This window comes from Varanus komodoensis, unplaced genomic scaffold (assembly GCF_004798865.1).
Source record: "Varanus komodoensis strain SLA01 unplaced genomic scaffold, ASM479886v1 scaffold30, whole genome shotgun sequence".
Lineage (NCBI taxonomy): Eukaryota > Metazoa > Chordata > Lepidosauria > Squamata > Varanidae > Varanus > Varanus komodoensis.
Window position 1 is genome coordinate 9,399,194 of NW_025335762.1, and position 26,345 is coordinate 9,425,538.

The following is a 26,345-nucleotide window of genomic DNA, read 5'->3' on the forward strand; positions in this document are numbered from 1 at the left end:
TCTAACCTCCTTCAGAGAGAGCTCCTGAAGAAGGACCTTAGAGGAGGTGTATAATGGAGGGAGGTGCTCCTTCAAACATCCAGGCCCTAAGCTGTTTAGGGCATTTTATGGTATATATATAACATATGTTATTTAGGCAATGTGCATCGCTTTTGGTGTCTTGTGCCGTGGTTCAAGTGGGCTTGCTCACCATTGTATGCTTGCTCTATTTTCAACCCATGTAAAATAGGGAGAGATACTTGCACATATATTTCAGAAAAAAATATTTAAGAATAATACAAATCCATGTTCTTCCCTGGGAAAATCCTCGTATGTTCCTTATTTGGCAATGTTAAAGACAATGCATACACTCAACACTAACGAAAACAAAAGCAATGTGTCTACCTCTCCATCAAGGTAGGTAGCTATGCTTTCCATTAGGATAAATTATCCATGGGAGTGCTATCCTTTCAGTGAATATAACAGTTTAGCCTAAACTTCCATTTTGAAATTACACTATATTCAGTGTCACTCTTATGAGAGATATCTTCAGTCTCAGCAGCAAATTTCGACATGTTTCTTTCTTGTTGTTCTCACCATTCCGACACATTCACCAACCAGTGCAAAGTAGCCCAAGCCCCGGCAGATGCAAGCCCTGTCTTCCTGGACATTCCATGTGCTTGCAATGTCTATGCTTCCAATACCGGCCCGAGGCTATGTAGCAAGGGGACGGCATATAAAAGCTTTAAATAAATAAATAATGCACTGGATTAGATCCAGATTTAGTCAGGTTTAATGGAGACCCACTGAGATCACTGAGGCATATTAGTTGTCTGACTAACTGAAGTCCCATCAGTTCCAGGGAGCCTATTCTAACGATTACTCAGGATTGGACAATTTGTGCCTCCCCCCATGTTGTTTGACTGCAATGCTGGCTATGACCTACAAAGCCCTCAATGGCTTGGGACCTGGGTATCTAAAGGAACGCTTGTGCCCATATATGCCCTCCCGCCCCTTGAGATCAGCAACGGATGCCCTTCTCCGGGAACCCTCTGTGAATGAGATTAGGAGGGTGAGTACTCGGAGGAGGGCTTTCTCTGCGGTGGCGCCCCATCTATGGAATGCGCTCCCCAGAGAGGTCCGCCTGGCGCCGTCGTTATTTGTTTTTCGGTGACAGGCTAAGACCTTTTTATTTAAAACTTATTTTAATTGCTAAATTATTGTATTTATTAGGATTTTAAATTAGCCGAGAATGCACCGGGGGTTTTAAATGTTTTGTTTTGTTTTTTGTTTTTTGTGAGCCGCCCCGAGGCTTTGTTGTGATGGGGGTGGCATAGAAATGTTTTAAATAAATAAATAAAATGCCCATCAGCTCTAGCCAGCAGAGTAAATAGTGAGGGATAATGGGAACTGCATCTGGATGAACCCATGAAACCACTCCCAGTCTCACCTGAAACAGGACTTCTTGCCATCAAGGTGGTGGTCAGTATCTGGTCCTTTAAATGACAGCCATGGCCAGCTCTTCGTGGCATCCTGAATGTATAAGTGGCAATATAATGCACCTAACCATACCTGACATAGTCAAGGGTATCATGAGAAAAGATTCAGGGACTCATAAAGCGGAAAACTGAAAGTCCCACAGTGGTGTGTTTAAATCATGGTGTGTAAGAAGTGTATGTAGGGCATGATTTCCATTCTCACTGCCCAGACAGGTTTGTTTTGTGGTCCAAACTTGGGCAGGATGGCTTGTTGGAGGGAGAAACATTAGTTAACGTAATTAGCTTTGTAATGTGATGCATTGTAATGTCATATCATTGGAGGATTGTTTCCTCCTCCAACAACCCATGCAACCTGAGTTCGCTTATGGCAGGGCACACCCAGACAGGGGTTATGGAAATCACACCTAGTTTAAATAAGCCATCATGGCTTCTTCAGTTCAGACACTCCAGGTCGTTGCGTGTGAACGTGGGAGAGTTTCCATACATGTATTTTCTTTCCTCTGTCTGCATGCTGTCCGCTGCTTAAGAGCAAAGGGGAACTTACATTTGTCTCCAAGTTCCTTGCAGTGGGTGTCACTATATGCTGTCGTCATGCATTTAGCGTACCAGAAGCATCACAAAGGCTGGCTGTGCACTGCACTTGGGCATTCCTTGCGGCTGTCTCACACCCGAGGGCGGCACACATGCAGGGGAGACAGAGACTCCTCTATTTGTTGTAAGCCGCCCCGAGGCTTCGGCGAATGGGACTGCATAAAAATGTTTTAATAAATAAAATAAATAAAATATTAGCGGGGCACTTTGCCCATTCAGCTCCAAGAGAGCTGTCCATGGTGCTGAACCCCTTCCCAATGCTCTTGCACTGCATTGCACTGCGCCATGGAGAGCGCCTATAAATCTGACACTAAAAGCTGCGTTTGATGTCACAGCAGTTACTGGTTTCCCTGGCATATTTGGAGGTGAATTACCACACTATTACATGCGTGCACATACACTTTGCCAAGGTGTGAAATTTCTTACAGCTCAAGAGCCTAATTGAGTTTCGGAACTCCTCTTTGGAGCTGCATTCCAGTAGTGGAAGGGGCTGAAAGCATAAAAGACAGAAAGAAAAATACCAGTAAAATTTAGCTTAAAGCTCTTATCACCGGGCACTAAGACTAGGAGGGTTTTTTGACCTTTAAGAATGCAAGGCAGAAATGCACAAAAACTGGGAAACCACCACACAGCAGCTCCCTCAGCAGCTGGGGGAAGGGAAGGCAGTATGCCCATCCGTGGAACCCGAAGCAGGATTTAGCACCCAGGTGTCAGGATCAAGTGTGCTGTAGTGGTTAAGAGCATGGGACTGGGACTCAGGCGATCTGGGTTGGAGTCCCCACTCAGCCATGGAGCCCACTGGGTGACTTTGGGCCAGTCACAGACTCTCAGCCCAACCTACCTCATAGGGTTGTTGTTGTGGGGATAAGATGGAGGAGGAGAATGATGTAGCTGCCTTGACCCCTTTGTAGGAAAAAGGCAGGATGTAAATCAAAAATAAAAAATAAATCAAAGTCTGAGTGACCCTCTAGGTGCTCACAGAACCAGGGACACCTTTGTGAGCACTTACAGGAAACACCTGTGGAGCAATTATGCAGCGTGGTCAAGAAGAGATCTTGCCCTCCCTCTTTGTGAGAGCCTTTGAGGTACATACAGAGTGATACCATGCCCCCCTCAGTCTTCTCTTCTCCAGGCTGAACATGCCCAGTTCTCTCAGCCTCTCCTCATAGAACAGTGTTTCCAAACCCTGGGTCATTTTTGTTGCCCTCCTCTGGACCCTTTCTAATTCGATCATTGACTAAATAATTCTAATAACGATCATTGACTTTGACATTTACCATTACCCTGTTGTACAGCTGCCACTTTCTCAGTGGGTTTCATGCACTGAATTATACAGTGGGCTGATCTGCACTATCGTGATTTCCATGGCCACCTTGCCTATTCAGCCCCTGCTGGGGGGTTGCCCTGGTGTGAGCCTGAGCAGCGGGAGCTATTGGAGAGGAAAACCGCTCTCCAGTAACCCTTCAACAGACCATGGATGGGTTGTTGCCCTGCTAGCCATGCATGAGCAACAGCGCAAATGCAGCGACTCTCTCTCCTCCCTGGGGGCTGGACATTCAAAAGGGCGGCCAGCACATGCCACAATGGACTGTGCTGATTGTGCAAACATAGTCAGTGCATCGCCTAGAAAAACATACACATGAACCCTATTTTTTTAAAAATGGTCACGGGGCAGTTGGAACTAAAGGTAGCCCCAGGTATGCGGTTGCGCAACTGAACGAGGTCACATGGCTGGAAGCCTGTGGCGTTCCCGCATCACTCAGTGGCTGCCAGCATTTCCAGAAAAGCTGCTCCATCGTTCCTGGGGCGGGCACGGCTGCTCTTTCCCTGGCTGGGTGTGCAGCTGGCTGCTGCCACACACTGTCCTGACTTGGCATTTGAAGGTCTTGATCATTATTAATGCAGAGCCAAACATGCCTTTTTCATCCGCATAAGCCATGTTCTCTAGCTGCAAACACGTGGAGGCGGTTTCCACACTGTCTGGAGGCGGGTTGGAAAAAGTCTTAAAATTTGGGGGGTGGGGAACTTCACCCTGCATGAATGAGCAGCAGAGCTGCCTCCTTTGTGCCCTCCCCCATCCCCTAAAGCTTTGCAGCTTTGCTGGTGTTGAAAAAGAGGTCCAAAGAAATCATATTGAAGCTAAAATGGTGTCTGGTGCATTTTGTGCGAGTATGGTGCGGTCACGGAATCCATTTTGGAAACAAGCAGAAGCTCCTGGATCCCTTTTCTCCTCAACCCCCTCACCCATTTAGCCATAGCTGCAAGCAAAAGCAGACAAGGAAGTTCTTGTTTCCTATTAAACCACATTCTAGTGATACAGAATAACTCCCTGTTACACTGTTGCTGCATAATTCCCTCAGGAATTCACAGTTTTGGCAAGAAGTATCCAGTTAACTACATGTCTGGCTGATTTGCATTATTGTTCTGTATACTCTGACAGCAGATTCTCATTGTAATGTCTTTATCCTATCATCAATTGCTCTGTACCTGCATATGTGACTAGGAGGTTATAAAATACTCTGTACATGTTCTGAAAATTTGTAGTTGGTCTGGCCTCTACCCAGCAGCACTGTTGTTCTGGTTTCCTGAGTGATCTATTCAATAAACTGCAGAGGTTCAAAGCAAAAGGGGTCTTTCCTTACCAAATCCAGTTTTGCTGTCTCGCAGCTGCCATCAAGGTGTCCTGACACTGACTAACCCCACAGCTGTGGGAACAGCTAAACAAACCACAGATCCCTTGGCCGTGGTTTGTCTGGCATTACATGAAAACTAAGAACTCTGCGTTGTCTCTCTCCCCAGCCTTGGGAAAATGGTCTTCATTCTGCTAGAATTGCTTTCCTGATGCAACATCAGTTGTTTCTTCAGTGTTACTTCTTTGGGATTCCTTCTTTCTCTCTTTAATAGCTCCCACAATTCTGTGAACTGGCAAAGAGCATGTCATTCCTGCCAAACGGCGACACTATTTTGTGCTGGGGCTTGGTTCCTTTAAAATGAGTAAAGAAAATCCAAATCAAAATAGCTGCTTTGTCCACAGACGAGGTAGCACATTGTTGGGATTCTCCTTGTGTGAGACCTTTTGTGTTTGGTGTGGCGGTCTTCATTATGCTGTGTGTTTGGATGGGCTGCAGTGAAATGCGAGATTTGCTGGTGCTGAAAACTGAGAGCAACAATTTTGATGCAGCGACAGTGGTGCCTTTTGCAGGGCAGGCACTCAGTGCTCTTTTGCAGATAAAGTGCCAGGTATATGCAAGACTGTCAGGACTGCCCAGTGCAGGCAGCTGTGGTGACCTATGCGAACAAGCCACTGCTAGCGGCTTTCCTTCTCACAGTCTCCAGTAAAGTGAACAAGCCTTAGGGCACAATCCTATGCATAATTAGGCAGAGTCCCATATTTAGGCAATGCTCCTAGCGTCACACCCTAACTGCCCATTTAGAAGAAAGCCACCCCAGAATACTTTACATTACAGTAATAATAGCTCACAGCTATTTCTGGTTGCTGAGAAAATCCTCTTCTGCCACGAACACCCTGAGACTTCCAGCTAAATTCAGAGGGAACAGAAAATTCTGAGAGGGTGGCATGTGACACCCTGGCTCTAACCGAAAAGAGACAGGGCTTGTCTCTGTGAGCCCCGGCTCTGGTACACAAGGGCCTGTGATGCACAATTATCTAGGAATAAGCTCCGCTGAACACAGTGGGACTTAATTCTGAGGAAACAGGCATAAGATTTCTCTGTGAAGTTGTGAAAGGCTGCCAAAGTTGAAGCCTTTCAACTTCCTCAAGAAGAAGTTGAGGACTTCCCTCAACTTCCTGGGAAGTCTTCCTCCTCAATCCAAGCTCTCTGAAGAAAAACTGAAGCATCTATGGGGCCACGCAAATGCACTCTGCACATTCTCAAAGAGTTGATCTCCTTTATCATTACTTCACCTATTCCAGATCTGTCAATTGTTATTGGAAGTGTTTGTCTAACTTTGAAATTCAAATTACAATGACCAGTTTGCCATTTTTGCTTACAAGCACAGCTTCAAATATTCAGGGTTCTCCTGTATGTTTGGCCAGGATTCCATTATGGGGTAGCATGAAAGTAGAATGAAATAAATAAATATGGTACACTCTCTTCACATCCTGAACTCTGTGGCACCCCACTAGTTACCTCCATCCAATGTGAGAAGGTGCCATTGATGAGCACTCTTTGTGTCTGATTCAGCAGCCAATTTTGGATAATTTTTCCATCTTGTCCACTTTTTGCTAATTTGCTTATCAGAATGTCATGTGACGCTATGTCAAAAGCTTTGCTAAAGTCTAGGTAGATTATGTCCACAGTGTCCCCTCTGTCCATTTGGGAGGTTACCTAGTCAAAAAATAAGATTAAATTAGCCTGACAGTCATTTCTCAAAGCTTCTTAGCTTTCGGCTCAGGTTTACAACTGAGAGATGGGATTAGATTAATTCCTTTCTGAATGTGAACACTGCGCACTGGGAGGGAGAGCATGTGAGCTCCATCTGAGGGCAAAGAAAGGCTTCCTCTCAGCCATGCAAAAGAGTAACAAAGCCAGTGGCATGGAACCAGCCATTCCTGCTGGAGTTACATCCTGGGAGGAAGCAGAGGGCCTTTTCAGCAACAAGGGCAAAAAGGCAGCATCTTTCCTGTTGAAGGCAGTGGTCTTTAACACCTTGCCCCAGATAAGGATGAGTGAGCCGTTCAGTTCGTTTTTGATAAGCATTGACCAAATTTTGCAAAGTTTTTTGTATCAGGGTCAGGAAGAAGTTGAGATTACCAAAAAAAAAAAAAAAAAAAAAGATGCAGGAGACACCAAAACTGATTTCTTTATCCACGCCCAGAGTAAAGTTTAGTGCTTTGAATGTCCAGATCTGGGATTGAATCACTTTGTAATCTACCATGTTAGCACTGAATTAGGTTCACTGCATCTCTTTTCTGAGGTATTCCTCATTAACTACATTATATCCAGGTACAGCACAGTCCTCTCCACACTGGGAACAGATATATCTTCAAATCTGGAAGGTAGGGATTTTGTTTCATTTGATTTTTGATTAGAATTTACCAACATTCACAAAGAAATTTACCAAATTTCAAGAGGGAAAAACCTTGAGATTTAAACAAAACAAAATGAAAAAAAAAACCTGAAATGGACAGTTTCACCCATCCTTATGTAGGGAATAAATCCCATCACATTGTATAGAGCTGACTTCTTAGCAAAAATGTTGCAGCTCAGGAGGCCTGAAATGTTGGAGGCATAAAAGGGCAGGCTATGATGTCACCAGAACACTTCTTTAGGGTACATTGCCTTCTTTCAACTTTCTTTGGGTTGTAGCCACACAGCTTCCTCATTCAATTGTGCCATGTAGTCATGAAAGTTTCCATCTTGGCCCTGTTCCATTTTGGCCCTGTTTCTTCTTTAAAGCAACCATTTATCACCATTATCTATTGGATTGTTAGGGCCAAACCAATGGTTTCCTACTCTTACCAAATCCACAAAGAAAAGGCAGGATCCACCTGAACTGCACGTCAGCTGCACGCCCGGCTGGTTCTCTCCATCAGTTCAGCCTCTGACAAAGGGCCCTCCGGCGCACCCTCCTGCTTCTGTGGGCTCTTGCAATATCAAGCAGCAGTGCCGCATCTTGAAACTGCTGAGCAGTTGAGCACTGCCATTTTGATGGAACTGCCTACAATGGATTGTTGCTTCAGCCCAGGGCATGGTGGGAAATCATGGAGAAGGAGAAAGGGATGAGGGGAACAGAAGGGGAGGCTGTGGTATGCTTGCTGCCCTTCTCCCACCTCTCATGGGGTCAAGGCAGCAAGACCCCCCCCCCCTTCAGCCAATGCCATCCCTGAAAATACATGGGGCCCTTTCTTGTGCTGACTTTCCCAAGAATAAGCACCACTGGCGTCAATGTGTAGCTCTCCCCAGGAGAGGTGTGAGCTGGAAGGGCGGGGCTGAAGCGATGCCAGCTGCATCCTGTTTGAGAGCGCATAATGGTGCCTATCCCTATTCAGAGCATCCCCAGCTGGTCAAACCTTGGGCTAGGCCTTCCAGATGTACAACTTCCATCATCCAGCCAGCATAGTCATGCTGGAATTGTAGTCCAATACATCTGTAGGGCATCTACTCCATCTCATTGAAAGATGAAGAACTCTAAAAAGAGGGAGCCCCAGGGCCCCGAAACTTGCCCATCAACATTAACTTCTGGGCAGCAGAGAGAGGAGACACAAAGACCTCCTTGACCCTGTCTTCTCCACTCTTGCCAGAAGGCAAAGACCTTTTTATTCATGTGGGTCTTTGGCATGCAGGCTGGTCTGTTGCTGAAGCAGCTTCTATTGGGCTGGGGGCTTCTTCTGTTTTAAGCTGGTCATTTTAACGAGCTTTTTAATCTCAATCTAAGTTTTGGCTGCTTTGAGCTCCCATTTTTTGTTGGATGCAAATCAAATATGTTGGGATGCAGCCCTCTGAATAATGCCTCACAGCTCACAAGCCATCCAGACCTGAGGTTTCCAAGACCCTTTTGCCACAACCGAAAGTGGCAGCGTGGAAGGAGCAGCAAAGGCGATCTTTGCCTCCCTGTCCTCTAGTCTCCTACTAGTTTAACTTTTCTGTCCCCATGCAGAGGACATTTTGGAGGAGGAGGCTGAGGATAAATTCTGGCTGGGCCTCTCTGCCATTCCCCCCCGCCCCACACACACACACACACTGACCAGAATTCCCCCTTTCCCTCCTCTCCAAGGTTGGTTTTCTGACTTCAGGGAGGCAGCAGGAATGGTTCTCTCTGGGCTATCTGAGGAAGGGGCAAGGTCTGGGACCAGATCTCTGAATCTGCCATCCAACACTGGAGGGCAGCTTATGACCTTGGGGAGGGGGTATACACTTGCCCGGGAATTTGGACTAGACAGCCCTTCCAAGAGGATGCCCTCATACAGAGGGCTGCCCTCCAACAAGAGGACGTTCCTCTGTAAAGCAGGACACCTGGCCATGCTAGGGCTTGACCTCATCCCCCCAACCCCCCCCCCAAGGAAGGGCTGTCCATGAGAGACCAGCAACATGGTGGGTGGGATTTCAAGGCAGAGAAGCTCCTATTCCTTAGGGACATTTACCATCTCTCATGGCTTCTTCAAATCATGGCTGACTGGCCCGTGAATCTGCACGGTTTGGTACAGCACATTAGCATCTGGAATCGTGCTTGCAAATATTCAGAGCAGCAGCAGCCTCCCCGGTCCCTACCCCGGTCCCTTTTCTTACTCTGTCCATTCTGGGCAAAATATTTTCCCCACTTGATGGACAGCCAGCGAGATCTAGCTGAGTCGGGGCTTTGCAGGCTGGAATTGCCTGGTTGGGGGGCGCGGGGGGACTCTTCCGTTGGTCACCCCTTCTCTAGACGGTGGACACATGCCCATTGGCACGAATGACCACAGAAATCCGAGGAAAGCTTTGCCAAGGGCCTTTCCCCCTCCGGCACCGGGGGCCGCCGTTCGCAGCAGCAGCAGCGCGTGCAGAGAGGCGAGCGTGCTTGTTGCGGTGTGTGTGCCCACATGCCTCCGTCAGATGGCTGCCTGCCTCTCCTCTCCTCTCCTCACCCATTCAGCATCTCTGATAGGGAACAAATCTGCCCCTGGACATGCCAGGGCTTAAAATAGATGTTGAGACAGCAGTCTTTCCCCCCTCCTTCGCCAGCCGAGCGTCAGCAGCAGCGGCGGCGGCGGAGAGGAATGGGAGGGAAGGCGATGGCGGCGCAGATCTGACAGAAACCTCCTCTCCTAGAGGGGGAAAATCACAGCCTTGAGAAAGGTAAGGCAATAAAGCTGTCCATCTCTCGCGCTTTGCCTCTGCCTCTTTGCGCGTGCTGCTCACTCGGCAAGCGGCGTGAGGTTCTGGTTCTGGTTCTGCTCTTGCGAGGAGTCAGCAGGCTGGGAGCCGATGCCCGCCTTCTTTGTGAGCCGCTGTCCGGGGAAGTCGACCGCGATGGCAGGCTGCACCGTGTGTTGCTGCGTGTGGCAGGTGTTTGTGGCAGAACTTCGGCAGAATCCGGGCTGGATAAGGGGGAGGGGGGCTCAACTGCGCGAGTGACCAGAAAGCAACTGTGGTATTCCGTCCCTGGGGACTCATTTCATCCCAACTGCCTGGAAAACAGATTTTTAATGTCAATATATTTTTAAAGGGGAATAGCTGATTCATCGTCCTGATATTGATACTGGTAGGTCCTTTTTTTTCAAGGTGTACCTGGAATATTCTCTCCCATTGCCAAGCATCCCCATCCTGTCCATTTAAAGGGCAGCATTTCCTTTCAAGCACAGTAAGCCCCTTATTTTTAAAAGATGAGTTGGAGCAAGCACCAGCGCAATGCATGTGGCGAGCACTGGAGAGGGACCCAAAGCCATGCGGCTGGGATGGTGTTGCAAAATCTGCCTCTCCTTTCAGCTAAACTAGGCAACCTGGACAAGAAGCACCTGCTTCCACCTCAGCCTCATTTTCTTCCTCTGTAAAGTAGGCATAAGCATGGCCTTCCAAGACTGGCTGGTGCACAGGTGGGTCAATTAAAGGAGCACCACTGGGCACTGGGTAGAGGAAAGCCTGGGCAAAAGACTCGTAACAGGAAGAGGTCTGCACAAACAGGAACATGGCTCCTTCTTTTGCCCATACGATGCGGCTGCAGGAGTGGCGAGCGAGGCATCCGCAAGAGAAGCCAGGAGACGCTCTTCTTTCTGCTAATGCTCCAATGGGGATATTAAAGGCAGAACGCACTGTGCACGTCGTCTTGCCAGGCAGAAAGGGCCCTCGCCTCTGTCACGACATGGGCTGGATGCACTGAATCCAAGGAGCCATCCTCCCAAGCGCGCCGTTCTCACGGTGCCAAATGGACATCCCTTGCTGGTCCCTTTTAAATAAAATAGTCCTTCTGCAAAAGGTACTAACAAGTGATTTGGGCTGGGGGTTGACCTAGGAAGCAAGACATTCCTCTGAACTCACTGCTGTCCTTCTATAAACTTTCTCTGCCTCAGACCTAATATGGAAAGGATGACACTGGCCTGCCTGAGAAGGTCATCCGATGGATTATGGCTAGGTAACATGCGCAGCGCTTTGCAAATAGTCTATGCCTCTGTATACATGTGCAGAAAGTGAGGGTTTGTCTAAGAGGGCCCTGTGCATTTCAGGTCCGTGCCATAGGACTAACCGTAAGCTTTTTCCTTTCTGGTTGCCATAATCAAAGAAAGGTTGTGCGTTGGAATATTTAATTTAAACGGAAAGGTGTATCTTTCCTTGGACATGAAACAGACTGGGTCCAAAGCAACTGAATGCCTTCCATGGATGCTTTCAACCCTAGCTGAGACTCACGCTACTCTCACCTGTACCGCTATTGCCGCAATGAAGCCTCTGGGTTCAGCCCATTGCATTCATCTTTCATGTACAGGGATACCCCAGATAAACAGGGAGAGAGCCCTGCTATTGGCCCTGCTCCCAGTGAAATATATGCTACACATACATGGTGGCCACACCACCTCAGTAGCTACGTATTCAGCCATTCCTAGGCAGCAGAAAGACAGGCCCAGGGGCCAAATCCAACCATTCTAGGGTCCTAATTCAGGTCTTCTCCAAGAGATGATGTCCCCACCACTGGCCCCACCCACTTTCGAAAAGGTCGAACTGCCTCTCCAAAGGCTTCGATGCTCGCTGGGAGAAGCTTTATGATGCAATGTCCTGGTGATTTTAACATTTCGCCCCTGAACGCAGTCCCCGTTCTCCAAAATGGAATTAGGTCCTGGGGCTGTTAGAGGTTCAGCGCCCCTGAGCAATGGCATCTAGCTTGGGCAAGCAGGCACAGTAGAAGGGGCAAGCCATTTCGGAGAAGGGCAGCAGTCTGTTCCTATATCACCTCGATAGGCTGTAGCCCTACTCACATATAATATGCAAAAGGGGCTATTGAATCGGCTGAGCTGTCTTGACAGCAAGAAAGAGTGTTCGTGAGCTCGGTCATTTGCAAACGGCCTGCTTTGTGATCAGAAGAACTTTGGACAGCTGTTGGCAAGGTCCTTGCACTCTGGCCTGCTCCCAGGAGTGGATTAAATTCTTTCCTCGCTAACATTTTGCTTGCTTACTATAAAAGAGAAAAAGCAGAGAGATAGTCAAACAGATTTATAGAATGCTGGGTTTTATTTGTAAATCTCTGGAATATGAATTTCCAAGGTAAGAGACAACCTTTGTTTTTATGTTATCCTGTATGGTTTTGTATATTTTGCATCTATATAAAATTATTTGTATAGACAGGAGAAAATTATTTGCCAGGAGAAAAAACCTGTTGATGACCCAATTACCTGGCAACAATTTTATCCCATTTTCAAAGGGAATAAACATTCCAGTGTCTTTTGCTGATTGCCACTGTTTAATAGCCCCTTTTCTGGATCTGGTGTGGCAGAAAGCAAAACACATGGAGGCTCCATAACAAAATATTGTGGTTTAGCTCCAACAGGGATGTGTGAAAAATTAATTTCAGTTTTCTTATTTTCAGGATTTACCCAGTTCCCACTTTCCAAACCAAACTTAGACCCAGGCACAATCCGTGGTCAAAGTCTGCACATTTCTGAGCTTTCACTGTGATTTGCAAAGGAACAGCAGTGTGTCCAACAGCATGTGCGCCTTTTAAATAGGTGTCCTTTTTAAAAATGCACACACATACACATTAATCAATGGAGGCAAGATGCATACATTACAAAGACGTGCACATTAAAATATGCATGGGTTTTCATGAAAAAAGGAAGAAAACTCACTGTCTGATATGGAATGAGCTTCAGGATGAAATTCAGAGAATTTCTGAAAGATTGAGTTGGCTGATTCTCACAACCAAATTCCAGCCTTTCACAGAAGTAGTTTGGTCCAGGCGCCTCAAACTACTGTTGCAGGTTGACAAAATGGTGTGGGAAGGAGGCTTCCAGGAATACAAAGAGCACTTGTTTTTCCTTTCCCACTGCGCTGAAAACTCCCCTTACCATGCTCCCCTTGAGCCTTCAGGCTGGTCGCTAGCCCCAAACCATGATGCTTTTTTGTTGTATAGCAGAAAAGAAGGATAGTTTGCTTTTAGCATTTCCTGTGCCTCTTTCCTATAGTGAGGGAAAGAAAGGGTTTCTTCCCAGACTCATGCCATTCACCCCACTGACTTCCTCTCTGATAGCATACACTGGGGCAAGCAATCCCCCAACCAAAGCCTTAAACTAGGAGCTGAATTCCTGCTTGGCACAAAGCAGCATTTTAACACTCACACCCATCATAGATAGGCACTGCATGGCTTGGCAGGGTAGGGGTGGAGATTAGAAGAGAAACATAGAAACAGAGTGAATTAGAAGGGGTCTCCCGGGCCATCTAGTCTGACCCCCAGCTGCAGCCAGCTCCGCTCATGACATGCCTACCATGTGCATGTCCAGCCTATCCTTGAACACCCTCACCATTGGGGCTTCAACCACCTCCCGTGGAAGCCCATTCCATGCCCTCGGGGTTCTAACTGTCATGTAGAGCGTTAGTAACACTTCCCTCGATCTAGAAGCTATGCTTCTGGCTATGTAACCAAGGATGACTGTCGTGTCACACTGCTCACTCATGTTTCGCCTGTATTTGACCAATACCCCGAGATCCCTTTCACAAGTGCTGTCCCCTACCCTGTACTTATGACACCCATTTTTATGCCCCAACCTGGCACTTTTCCACATTGAACGCCATCCTGTTGTCACCTACCCTTGGTTCCCAGATAGGACGCAGCTGGCTAAAGAGGACACCGATTTGCATAATATTTGTTGAGCAACTTCAAAGCCTAACTCCTCCCTCCAAAGGTTCATTATCTTTAGGCTGGACTTAGATGGACAGCACTTTGAACAGAGGACACCTTCAAAAAGAGCACACGTGGTCGCTGTTCCACTCACTCTCCCAATCAGCTGCCTGAGATCAGATGTTCAGCGAGCCAAATGGGAGGCCCAACCTTGATTCAGTGGTAGGGAACACGGTGTGCCTAGAAAAGACCCCAGGTTCACTCAGTCGGGCTGCGACTGTCCGGATCCTCCTGGTGTCTGGCTAGAGCAGGTACAGTATCTCGATTCAGTTTGCAACTACTATCAGGCCTGTGGGTGCTTAAAACCACTGAAGTCATGGAACTCAGCTGGAAGCTGCAGGAGGGGTTATCCAAGGCTGCTGAGCCCTGCCTAACTTAATAGAAGTCTTTGTTTTGCTGCTTTGTGCTCTGGCTCAGGTATCACCCTCTAGGCCTACAATACCTTCATCTCTACCTTGTCACTTGCCCACTCTTGACTCTGCCTGCGTCATGCCATATCTTGTTGGGATTCTGACTTTGCCTTCATGCCTGGTCCTGCCATGCGGTGTTGGATATCTGTCCCTTACCTTTTCCTGATTCTCTCTTGTTCTCCATCAGTCCCCATCATTCTTGTGCTCCAAGTTATGGAAACCTACTGTTTACATCCTGAAGCTAACAGCTGTAGATGAAGAAAATACTCTGCTTAAGATGCTAGAGAGATGCTGCCAGTCAAAATAAGCAACAGAGAGCCTGACCAAAAAAAATGGTCTGACTTGCTCCTGTTGCTGTTGTGGATTGCTGGGCATCTTCCATTTGTGCAGCTTGGGAAATAAAGCTCCCTGCAGTATTCACAGGCCAGATTCAGAGAAATCAAACCTGACTGGAACTAGCTGTGGATTTCTCTGACATCCCTTCCTCCTAGAAGGCAGTGACTTGTGTTCCTGGCCTAACTGGTGTGATTCTCACACCTTCCCAGAACTGGTTCCCCGATGGCATGCTGCCATTTCCAGTCTTTTAGCACTGTTAGACATGGATGAGGCCACCAGTCCCCCTCAATGTGAAAGGGATAGAGGAACAGAGCTGGGAAGCTGCATATGCGAATATCACCCAGCATTCAGAAAGGAACTCCTGGCAAGTACAGAGAACACCAGGGAAGGGAGGGGAGACAATCAAATTGATTGTCATGAACAATGGTGGTATTTTCCTGGTGTTCGTTCTAAAAGAGAGACGCCCAATCTCCCTTACGGAGGCTTGATTGTGGTTACTATGTGGCCAGGGAACAGAATGCTACACATTCTCATGGAGTCATCTTTCTTTCTTTAAGATGACTTCCTACATTCTAAGATATGGGACGGTGGCCCAGGTGAATTTTGAGCCAAATTATGCCTCACTTGGATGTCCCCAGAAGTAAAGTGAAAGCACTCCTGATTCTGAAAATCTGGAAAGTGAAACTAATTGTATTGCAGACTGCCTTGTACTAAGGTGAACGGTTCATTCATCTAGCTCAGCATCATCTACTGTGATTGATAGACTTTTTCCTGGCTTTCTGTGCTACCTGATCTTTTTGACCAGCTGCGCCAAGGACTGAACTTGTCCCCTTTCCAAGAAACGATGGTTCCTGCTCAGTGGAGCACTGGAGGGTCCCCAGGGGATCTGCTTTGCTCCCTGGAATGTAATGCAGACCCTTAAAATGATCTTTATGACCTCCTGCTGAGAAAGCAGAGGTGCCCCTAAAGCAGAGGAGCAGCACCTCCAACCTGGCAGGCAAATCTAGCCTGCTGGGAAACCAGATCTGATGGAGGTTCCCTAGAGGGCAGACCCTGTTCCCCCAACCTCTGATTGTGCAAAGGCTCCCCAGCTCTTTTCCTCACTCAGAAATGCCTCTCCTAAGGCTGACTTAGGAGATTGCAGTAACCATGTGACGCTAAAATACTGTGGGCATTCTAGCCCTGCCACTCTAATTGTGCCTGCCTCTGGAATGTACCTCCCCCCTCAAGAGCATCACCATAATGAACTTCTGATGCAGGTTCAGCACCCCTGCCCTATGAGCAGCAGGCAGGCCCATGGGGAACTGTTTCTTCCCACTGGTATGCAATGGGCACAACACCAGAGGGAAAACGCCCTGCTCTTCTCCCTCTCCCCATGTCCTTGGCTCTCTGTCCAAAGCACCTAGCACCTGCCAGCTCTTCTCATTACTATTCTACCCTTGGCAACCCTGAGCTGGCAAAAGTGCTTTGAAAGAAAGCAGCAGCTGCCTTCCTTGGCCATCCTGATCACTTCAGTCTGGCCAGCCCAGAAGCCAAAGAAAATGCCATTCGCCTGCCTTCCTTTGTGAACACTAATTCGTTGAACCCCAAGCGGAATGTCTGATTGCCTATCAGGGCACATGGAGCTGGAGGTTAGTGCCTGAAACCATTCTGTTAGCTTTATTGAACAGAAAACAGGTTTAAATTTTGTCCCAAGAGCAAACCGATGTAGGGTAATCCCCTCCCCACACACACACACACACACACACAAACCAACAACAACAACAACAATCCAATGATCTATTTTAAACCAGACTTGGACCGGAGAACCCTTCCCTGGAAAGGGTTCCAAATTGAAGGCTGTCTTTGCTGACTCTTCCACTGCCCCGGCGCTCTCACGATTTCCTGCAACAGCGCTGCTCGTATGCGGCTGTGCAGGCCACCACCACTGTGGGGCCTCTTTGGCCCATGTTTGTGCAGCCTTAGTGATTCTGCCTCTGGGAAGGCTTTTGTGACAACTAGTGTTTTTGCACGTCTTCACTAAAGGTTAGCAACACAGTGCTATCAGTAAATGGGCATGTGTTACAAGGAAGCAGTGTGTGTGTGTGGGGGGGGATTAAGATGAAATAAAGAAGAAAAACAAAGAGGCAGGGAAATGTTAGGGCCCTCCTCCAAAGTGCTGTTTGCTCTCCTTGTTGCTTGCTTTGCTCCTTTGCTCCCTGAGAGCTTGGCTGCTTATATTCCAAGGCCCCTGGGCAGCTGGGGCAGCTTGCTCTGCCCTTCCCTGCCCCGCCAGGAGTCAGGAACCGGAATGAATCACCCCACCCACACAACGGCTGCCAGCTGATCAGGCCACTCCCCTTCAGTGAATCAGCATCAGGAACCAGCTAATCTGGAACATCCCTTCAATTGTCTCTTAGAAAAACAAAAGAGGTTCGGCTGGGCTACTGCAGACCTGTCTCTGCTTTGCCTCGGCCTGCCTCGGTCTCCTCTTCCTATACAACTCCTCCTCCACCAATCGCCTGTTTGCTCACCCTGGTCCCAGTTGGGGCAGCCTGCTCTGCTCTGCTCAGAGTCAGGAACCTTCAAATTCACCAGTCTTCTCCAAGATGTCCTATGATTTGATTTGCCAGTAAGATATAGAGTTTGTTAGCCAAATAGGTACTGTTTGCAGTTAAGCACAATTTTAGCACCAGGTGCCAATAGGGTGTACGATGCCTATTATGTGTGCATGCTTGTGTGTGTGTGCGTTTTGAAGATAGGAGGACTTTGTATGATGTTATACAGCTGAAATAATATCTTTGATGAAAAGGCTAAATTGCTTCAAAGAATCAGCGTCATCCTTCATACCATGTGAGGTTATCAGCAGGAATAGATGCTAAAGAAGCATTGTTTCCCATCCCAACAAACACCCCTTTCCTCACATCCAAATTTGATGGTGGGGCCTCCCCCTTTATCTTGTTTTAATGAACTACATGAGCCCTCCATTTCTAACAGTTTCCAGTGGGGTGATTGTGTCCTGGTAAAAACTCACACATTTGAGTGTGGCAGAAGCATTGGTGCAAAAGGTACAGTCTGTGACAACTGTCAACTTTAATTGTGAACTCAGAGGGTGAAGGCTGAGAGGACTAGAGCCAAAAGTAGGCCATGGAGAGACAAGCGGGAAATAGCAATGTGGTCCAGAGAACCCCAAAGCTTGTAGAAGCACACGGCAATAGGTAAAACTTAAAAGTCACGTACCACCTTGCCTTAAAAATTGTACAGAACATTGACTGTCAGTTGGAAAAGAAAAACATAAAACCCCAGGGAGGTAGAAGGGTAAGAGAAATGGCTTGTTAGAGATGCAGAGGTTGGGGGTTAATTCTGCCCTGCCCCACCTGCATTCTGAAATGCCTCTGCTCAGGCGGCAAGAGATTTATACTTGTAATTCTGTCCCTGCACCTTTTGCGCCTGGCCTTGGCCTGTGCCTTTGGCTCTGCTCATCACCAGTCTGCAGGCCCCGAGATGGAATGCAGCCCTCTGGATGTAAAAGGTTCAACATCCCTGCTTTGAACTTTAGTGCTCCGGACCATAAAGGCCTCCCCCTTGCTTACAGGATCTGGATGGAGGCACCAAATGCAAAGGCCTTAGGAGCTGCCTCTTACATGGGATCCCAGGCTCTGATGTGGCTTTGCTGATACCTTCCCTTCTTCTCTTCCAGCTTAGAAACCGACCGTGGGTGGTGGTCACAGCAGACATTTTGTCCCGGCCTCTGCCCAGCCCCCTCAAGAGGACCGGGATGCGACAGGGGGCTGTGCATCACCCATGGCCTTCATGTCCCGGTTCTCCCGGAATACATCTTCCCAGGCTCCAGTCCGGAAGATTCATGATGACACCATCAGCCACCCCATCCTCAGCGTCTTTGAGCTAGAGAGGCTACTGTACACAGGCAAGACTGCCTGCAACCATGCTGACGAAGTCTGGCCGGGACTCTACCTGGGAGATCAGTACGTACAAGCCCAGATGCTGGCGTCCCAGCCCTATTCCTGCAGCACGCGGAGGGTGGCTCACAAGAAAGGGCAGCTGCATCCACGTCACGGGGGCAAGGGGCATTCAGGACTCAAGTCACGGGATATGAGGCAGGGTATTCTCAGCCCAAGGGACGAATTCCACTTTGGAGGAACTCAGTCACTGTTCCAATTGTGAGTAGGCCAGGAGGGTGGTGCTGAACATGCCAAAAATGCCTGCCTCGTTGCACTTCAAGCTCTTCCTGCCAGAAAGAAAGCCATAAGAGAGGCAGTTCGCCTGTTTAGACTGGGAAAGAGACTGCACAAGCACTGGGTAATGATTGAATGATTAGTAAGCCGTCCAGAGACTTTTAGTTATGGGACAGCATATAGAAGCTTTAAATAAAATAAATAATAAATAAATGCTTGGAAAACCCCAGAGAGTCCAATTTATCCCCAAAGTGGAGTTTCTGAATCTGAGACTTACCCCTTATGCCACACTCTTTTCCCCAACCAACAAGCCATTTACAACAGGAAAGAAGCTGTTATTGATGCAAATGGGGGCTTCCCTCTTGCGGGATTTAATGATCTCCATCTTCACCAGTAGGAGGATTTTTGTAAAAGCTAAAGAGTCTTGATTGGCCATTCAAGACCAAAACACTTTACATCACAATGGAAAACTATAGTGTTGCTAGGAAAATTCATTTCTCCTTCTGCAGCTACTGTCCAGATTTCGACTAAGCGTGGAGCAAACAGGAAACTCTGGAGGGGTTGCAAATGGCAGACTATGTCCAAGTCCTGCTACTAAAAAAGTACTAGTGCTGCACCCCTGTTAGCTCTGGCTCCACTACACCACTGCTAACATGATACCCACATATTCTACCACTAGGAAAGCTGAAAAGCCACATTGCGTGGTAGTTAGAGTGCTGGACTGAGGACCTTGGAGATCCAGGTTCATCCATGGGCCAGTCACTTACTCCTAGGCTAACTTACCTCACAGGGTAGCTGTAAAGATAAAATGAAGCTATGCAAGCCATCTTGGGTTCCTCACAAGAGGAAAAAGTCAGGATACGAATGCAAAGTCGTGTTGATGTTCTCCAGGCAGCAGTAATACTGTCCACCAGATGTTAGAGCAAGAGCAATGTCTACCAGGCCTGAGATGAGCATGCAGATGGAGTGGTAATGAACCTTCCTCTTCCTCTCCCCAATGCAGAGATATAGCAGCCAACCGTCGTGAGCTGGCACGCTTGAACATCACCCATATCCTCAATGCTTCCCATAGCAAGTGGCGGGGAGGCGCTGATTACTACGAGGGCACGGGCATCTGCTACCTGGGCATTGAGGCACACGATTCACCCACCTTCGACATGAGCCCCTACTTTCAGCCTGCAGCTGACTTCATCCATAAAGCGTTGAGCAGGAGTTCAGGTGGGTCTGTGTGAGGAGTCGGAGGGGCAGCTTTCCGGGATGTCAAGTCTTTTTCAGCTTGAGGACTGAATTCCATTGTGGAGAAAGTCTTGGAGGGCTGGATTCCATTGGTGGCTGGAGCAAAGGCAAGAGTGAGGAGCAAAATGCCCAAAATATCAAAAATGGTAGATATGTGGCAACTGCTAAGCACTATCTTGTGCATTCTTAGATAGAAAAAGTCCTACATTTCCCAGCATGCCCAGCCAGTCATTATTTTGTTTTGTTTTGTGGCCTCACCTTTATTGCCTTTGGCCTTGCCCACCACAAGGATGTGCCATATGAGCACTTCCATGCTGGCTGCAGGCTGCTGGGAATTGTCTAAACATACAGAACACAGTTATTTCGCCCTTAACCAATAACTGAGCCTTAGGACTGGTATTCCAGCCCTTTAGGGGGTGGGAAACACACTGCAAAACCCAGAAACCACCACGCAAATTGGTGGTGATGGAAAAGGGTATGGGACCCAAGGAAAGGGGTAAGGCTTCCTGAGGAATCACAAGGAATAGGATTGGCACCCCAAGTGAGCCAAATTTGACCAACAAGCCTGAGGTGGAACACCACTGCTTTACCCGTTGCCAGACTGGGGTGTAGTTTTTTTCAGTCAAACCAAATCAGACCTTAATAACCCAACTCATGTTTGTCTTCACTCCTTCTTTAGAGCCAGTTCAGAGGCTCAAGCTGCAATGTTACTTATGGATCTGTTTTGGTCCTAAAAGTGGCCCCGATGAATGCAGACTTCTTTTAGGGCATGATGATGTGGTCCATGTCCTAGTGCCCCATACCAGATGAAATGGGAAATTAAGCATGCATTTCAGGGCCTGATGTTAGTTGGGGGCATTTAGAGTGGTATTCAGGAAGAGATTTTTGGAGAGATGCACACTCCACCACCTGATTTACTGGAGCCAAAAGGCCTTGGCTGATGTTTGAGAAGACATCTTCTGAAATCTTTTTTCTTCTTCCCACAGGGAGGATCCTCGTCCATTGTGCTGTGGGGGTGAGCAGATCAGCCACCCTGGTCCTCGCCTACCTCATGATTTACCACCACTTGACCTTGGTGGAGGCCATAAAGACCGTGAAGGATCACCGGGGCATCATCCCCAACCGGGGTTTCCTGCGCCAGTTGGCCACCCTGGACAACTCCCTCAGGTTGAAGCAGAAGCCATGAGTGGAGGGCTGGTGCATTTATGGGCCATCTTTCATGTTCTGGTATCCCTGAGTTTCCACCACTCCTGCCCTGCAGAGGTCCAGCTGTAATGCTCCAAATGCCTACAACACCTCATGTTCTCAAAGTTAGCTCCAAGTGTCACCTGGAGGTAAGCAAACTTCAGAGTAGAAGAGGGGCTCTTTTTCCCTCCATCCATCCTTACTGGCTTTCAGAAGCCATAAAACTGGATTCTCCTAGATGGCAAATCCCAACATTAAGCTGAGGGAGCCTTAGGCTGCCTCACTGCCCTTAGAGTCATGTTATGTGGCCTATGGTGTCCTATTTGCTTGTATTTGAGCAGTAAAAATAAAGTCCTGTGGAAATGACATGCATTGCAGCATCGATTCTTTTTCCTTCCTTGTTCTTTTTGCTTTTTTGGCACAGAGAGGCAGGTATGGGGCAGGTATGGACAGGATTTGGCTCCTGCCAAAATGCTATGGCATCAAGATGCACAAATGTGGCCGGGTATGCATGCAAAATTCATTTCAGTTCATTTTTTATCAGAATGCATTCATTCACACCCCCTGCAACCAAACAGAGCCTGACCAGGATCTATGGTCAAAGGCCATGCAAATCCAAGCTAAAATGCTACCTGCAAAACACTGAGCATTTTTAAATACACACTGGAAAATACATACAAATACATGAAGGAAACTGTTGTGGAGCCCACTGCATAATGCTTGATCAGTGGTTTCAGTCTGTTTCATCTGTGAATCTTCACCTGCATCTTATTCAGCAAAAAAATATTTTGTGTCTACTGAACTTCACGATGTCTCTTTAATAAGTGATGGTCTAATTCAACTAGTAGTGGTGTAATACAGTTAATTCTTTTAAAAACCGGTTTGCTCAAGTTGCTTCTTTTTTCAGGGAGGGGGAAGTTATGCACAGAAACATTTTGTACTGAAACACTCTTCAATATTCACTACTGTGTGTTTTTTTTAATTATTTACCAGCTTCATGGAAATTAACAAATGGAAGGGAAGAGGGATTTCCTTTTGACAGCTAAAAGATTGATATTACAAGCTGGATGAAGTAATATGGACCTCCTAAAATACAATTGAGGACCTTCTACAACTTTTGACATATGTAACATATAGACACTGTCTTCAGTTGGATATTAATTCAGATATTTGGTCCACTTTTCTTGAAGCCCATGTATAACCTTATACATTTGAAACAAATCCACGTAAGATAGCCTTTTTAAAAATGGAAAACCAATACTGTTTTGGAGTGATCACAGTCTGTGCTGGAGTCCCAGAGAATCAGTCAAACCCCTGCTTTTAACCAGATTTGAACTAGACTATCCTTCAAAGAAAGTAGAACGGTGGAACCCCAGAATCAAATCATTCAAATGCAGACCTGCTGGGATCCAACCTATCCCTCTAGGGTTCTCCAGAGGGTTGTAACATTTGGACCTAATTGCCAATCATTTGATGGCATCCCAGTTTTTGTATTTTGTCCCCATTCTAGAAGCTTGAAATACCTCTCCTGAGGCTTAGTTTCTGTCCGCAGGAGCTTCCAGCTAAATATAGGGTGGTGTTTTTTTTCCCATGTTGGCCCACTCATTCTGCCTTTGGTCATGCCAACCAGTTGGATGTTCTCTGCAAAACCTCCTTGAAAGCTGAATTTGGCCCTCAGGCTGAAATTGGGTCCCCGCTACAGAAAGAGAAATGGGTCCTCTGACAGCCCTTTGAAGTAGAGGATTGTCCCCTCTAAAGTAGGATACATGGCCACCCTACCACTTCCTCTCATCTCAATTTTCATGCAGCTGCCAAACTACAACCTGCTACTTGCAGAAACACTTGGCTGTTCTAAAGCTCAACAAAAGCAGGGCAGGTAGAAAGAAAACTGCAAAACTTGGAAAGCTGTAAATAACACCTCAGTCCCATTGAAAGCTGGACAATTTTCGGTCCCCCAAATCCCAAAGTCTCCAATTTTCTTTCTCTCATGCACAAACCTTTGAATCTTGACACAGGTCACGCAAAAAAGAGAGAGAACTGTACTCTGCCCCAGAAATAGACCCAACCTTGCCAAAATGGGTATGTACTGCCGGATGAATAAAGGCCAGATTAAATAACAGAAGTCCTTTCTGCAAACAACAGTAAACACAAGAGGGCACTGTGACACCAAGACTTGTAATACATAATCTACTAAGGGAGCCATTTGGTGTAAAATCTACTAAGGGAGCCATGTAGAATTTACTGAAAGCAAAGGCAGCCCAGTACCAGCAAACAAAGGTAGCTAAAGGTGCCAGGAATGCTCAGGAAAGACTGGAAAGGCTGCTCAAGGTAGAAGACAGTCTGTTAGAGAAAGAATAGACAGTCAGTAGATTTCTGGATGTTTTGGACTTCAGCTCCCACCATTCCTGACTGGTGGGGTCAGCTGGGAGTCGAAGTCTAAAACAACTGGAAGATCTGCCTTCCTGTAAAATTATAGCACCCCTCTCCAAAAGCCAAATACTTTTCAGCTCCTTTTCGCAAATGTCTCCAGTGTTGTGTCTTCTTTAGGAAGGACAGGAAAGGAAAGAGGGGAGGAGATGCAGTACTACAAGTTAAGGAAGGGATACGGTGCAATGAGATGGGGAGCGGGGTAGAAGGGGATCAGGGAGAGGCAGTGAGATTGCCAGGTCTGGAGGTGGCCAAGGATCTGATAGTGGAAGTATGTCATGGCCCACCAGGTCAATCTGAGCCCCTGGGTGATGCTCTGATAGACCAGACTGGAAGCGTATCCCAGGGAAGGGACACTGTCATAATGGGAGACTACAACTGCCCTGATATTTGGGAGATGCGCTTGGCAGCGGCGGCCAGGTCTCATCGCTTCTGGGAAGCAATGGGTTTTTCACACAGAGGGCCAGGAGGTGACAAGGGGGTGGGGGGGGGACATCCTGGACTTGGTTCTGACCAACAGGGAGGATCTGGTGGATGATGCATAGATTAGGGAAGCTTTGGGTGCAAGTGACCACTCCATCCTTGGCTCTGAGATCAAGGGAACGGGGAAGAGCAGTAGGTCAAGCACTAGGAGCAGAGATTTCTCGAGGGCCAACTTCAGTCAACTGAAGGCCAGGCTGGGGGAAGCCCCCTGAGGGTACTGGAAAGCAGGTTGTTCAGGAACAAGGGAGGTCTTGGAGGCTCAAGCCTTAATGCTACCACTGATTAGCAAAGCAGGGGGGCATAGGAGGGCACCACCAAGGATGCCAAGAGAGGTGGTAAGCGGGGTTAGAAGGAACCCTGAGGCGACTGGACAAAAGCGTTTCCCAAGAAGAGGCAGCATGCCGCAGGAGGATTCTTTGCAAAGCTAAGGCAGATTAGGAGCCGACTTGTGACGAATGTCAAGAGCAACAAAAAGGGCTTCTGCCTTCATATAAATGGGGAGAAGAAGGGGAGACAGGCAGTGGGACCACTTAAAAGGGAGGGAGGGAGGGAATCTGATAACTGATGTAAGGGAACAGGCACAGGTGTTAAGTGATTATTTTGCTTCTGTGTTCTCCCCAAAGTGGGTGGGGTGAGATCTACCTGGGGGGCTAGATGAGGCTGGGGTTATGGGGGCACAGATGGGAGTCACCTCACTAGAAGTCGAGGCGCTCCTCAGGACCCTGTGTGAGGGACAGGCCACGACCAGCAGAAGGGATGGACTGAACACCGGGTCCAGGGCACTAGCTCAGAGTCTGGAGTTTCGCTATGGGGCCAGAGACTGGAGACAAGTCAGCAGATCCAGGTCAAAAGCACAGAGGAAAGCAGTCACTGTTCACATGCACAAAATGAGAGAGTGTGTCAGAGCACAATTCCAAGGTCACTTTACTGATAAGTCCTTGCCACAAAGGTAAGAGCAACTGGAGCTGTGTCTCCTCAGAGGAAGGACTGGAAGAGCTGAAAGGGCACAGGCTGGAGCGAGGCAGGGTCTACTCAGAGGAGGAGGGGTGGGAACTGCAGGAACAAGGCACAGAGTTTTTTGGAGCCAAAGCACAAAGGGTCCTGGGGGCCACCTGCACTGCTGTAGCAAAGCTCAGAGGTGCAAAGGCATCTTATTTATGTCTCCAGGACCTTCAGCTGTAGTGCATGATTGCTTCCCAGCTGTTGGCCCTCAGAGGAGCACCTGGCCCCAAAGACATTTGCAGGTCCAACCAGACTCTGATCCTAACACCCTAGATGTTACAAAGGCACTAGGCCCTGATGGGATGCACCTGAGGGTACTTCAGGAATTGACAGTGGTGCTCTTGCATCTGATGGCCTACATTTTTGAGGCCTCATGGAAAATGGGAGAAGTGCAAAGTCTTGCACTTGGGACATAGGAATGGGTGTCACTATAGGGGGACAATACAGAATGGGGGGCAATATCAGCATCCAGGGCGAGGGTGGCTGACTAACAGGGTGAAAGCGCCCAGACCCAGGCAGACAGGGCACGGCAAGAGCAAGTCCAGTACACAGTCAAATGTCAAGCTGGAGGTCAATGTACCAGGCAAGTCCATAGAGATGGGTACCATAGTCCAAAGTGAGCCAGGAGTCAGAGAACCGAGGAAGGCAGACCAGTCAGGGAGAGAAGAGGCACAGGCAGGACACTCAAGCAGAGTTCCCGGTCTAACAGACCAGGAAGGGCTTCACTAACCACAGAAGACTTTTGTTGCCAAGGCAGCTTCTGAGGGGAAGAGCTGGTTCTTATATAGCTCTTCCCCAGGGCTCTCCAGGTGGAACTCATGATAGCCCTGGCAGCTGCAGTGGACTGAGGACACAATCCTGCAAACACCAGAGCTGCTCCACCTGCCCTTGGCCAGTAGAGGGAGCCCTGAAGCTGCATAAGTTCTTGACAGACAAGTGACTGGAGAGCAACACTTGTGAAAGGCAGTTGTGAACAGCAGGCTGAACATGAGCCAGCAGTATGATGTGGTGGTTAAGAAGCCAATGCCACCATTGGATGTATAGCCTGAAGTGTGGATTCCATATCTAGGGAAGTGTTGATACTGCTCTACACAACTCTGGTGCACCCATAACTGGAGCACTGCATCGTGTTGTAAGCCGCCCCGAGGTTTCGGCAAGGGGCGGCATAGAAATGTTATAATAATAATAATAATAATAATAAT

The 26,345-nt window shown here is 47.8% G+C and overlaps 1 protein-coding gene across 1 annotated transcript; it reads left to right on the forward strand.

Annotated features, from left to right (window-relative positions):
* Positions 1 to 9,737: 9,737 nt before the first annotated feature.
* On the forward strand, positions 9,738 to 21,597 carry DUSP26 (dual specificity phosphatase 26). The gene is made up of 4 exons (XM_044437676.1): positions 9,738 to 9,865; positions 18,315 to 18,600; positions 19,814 to 20,028; positions 21,033 to 21,597. The coding sequence occupies exons 2-4, from the start codon at positions 18,419 to 18,421 to the stop codon at positions 21,230 to 21,232; spliced, it is 597 nt and encodes a 198-aa protein (XP_044293611.1). The 5' UTR covers positions 9,738 to 9,865; positions 18,315 to 18,418; the 3' UTR covers positions 21,233 to 21,597.
* The last annotated feature ends 4,748 nt before the right edge of the window (positions 21,598 to 26,345 follow it).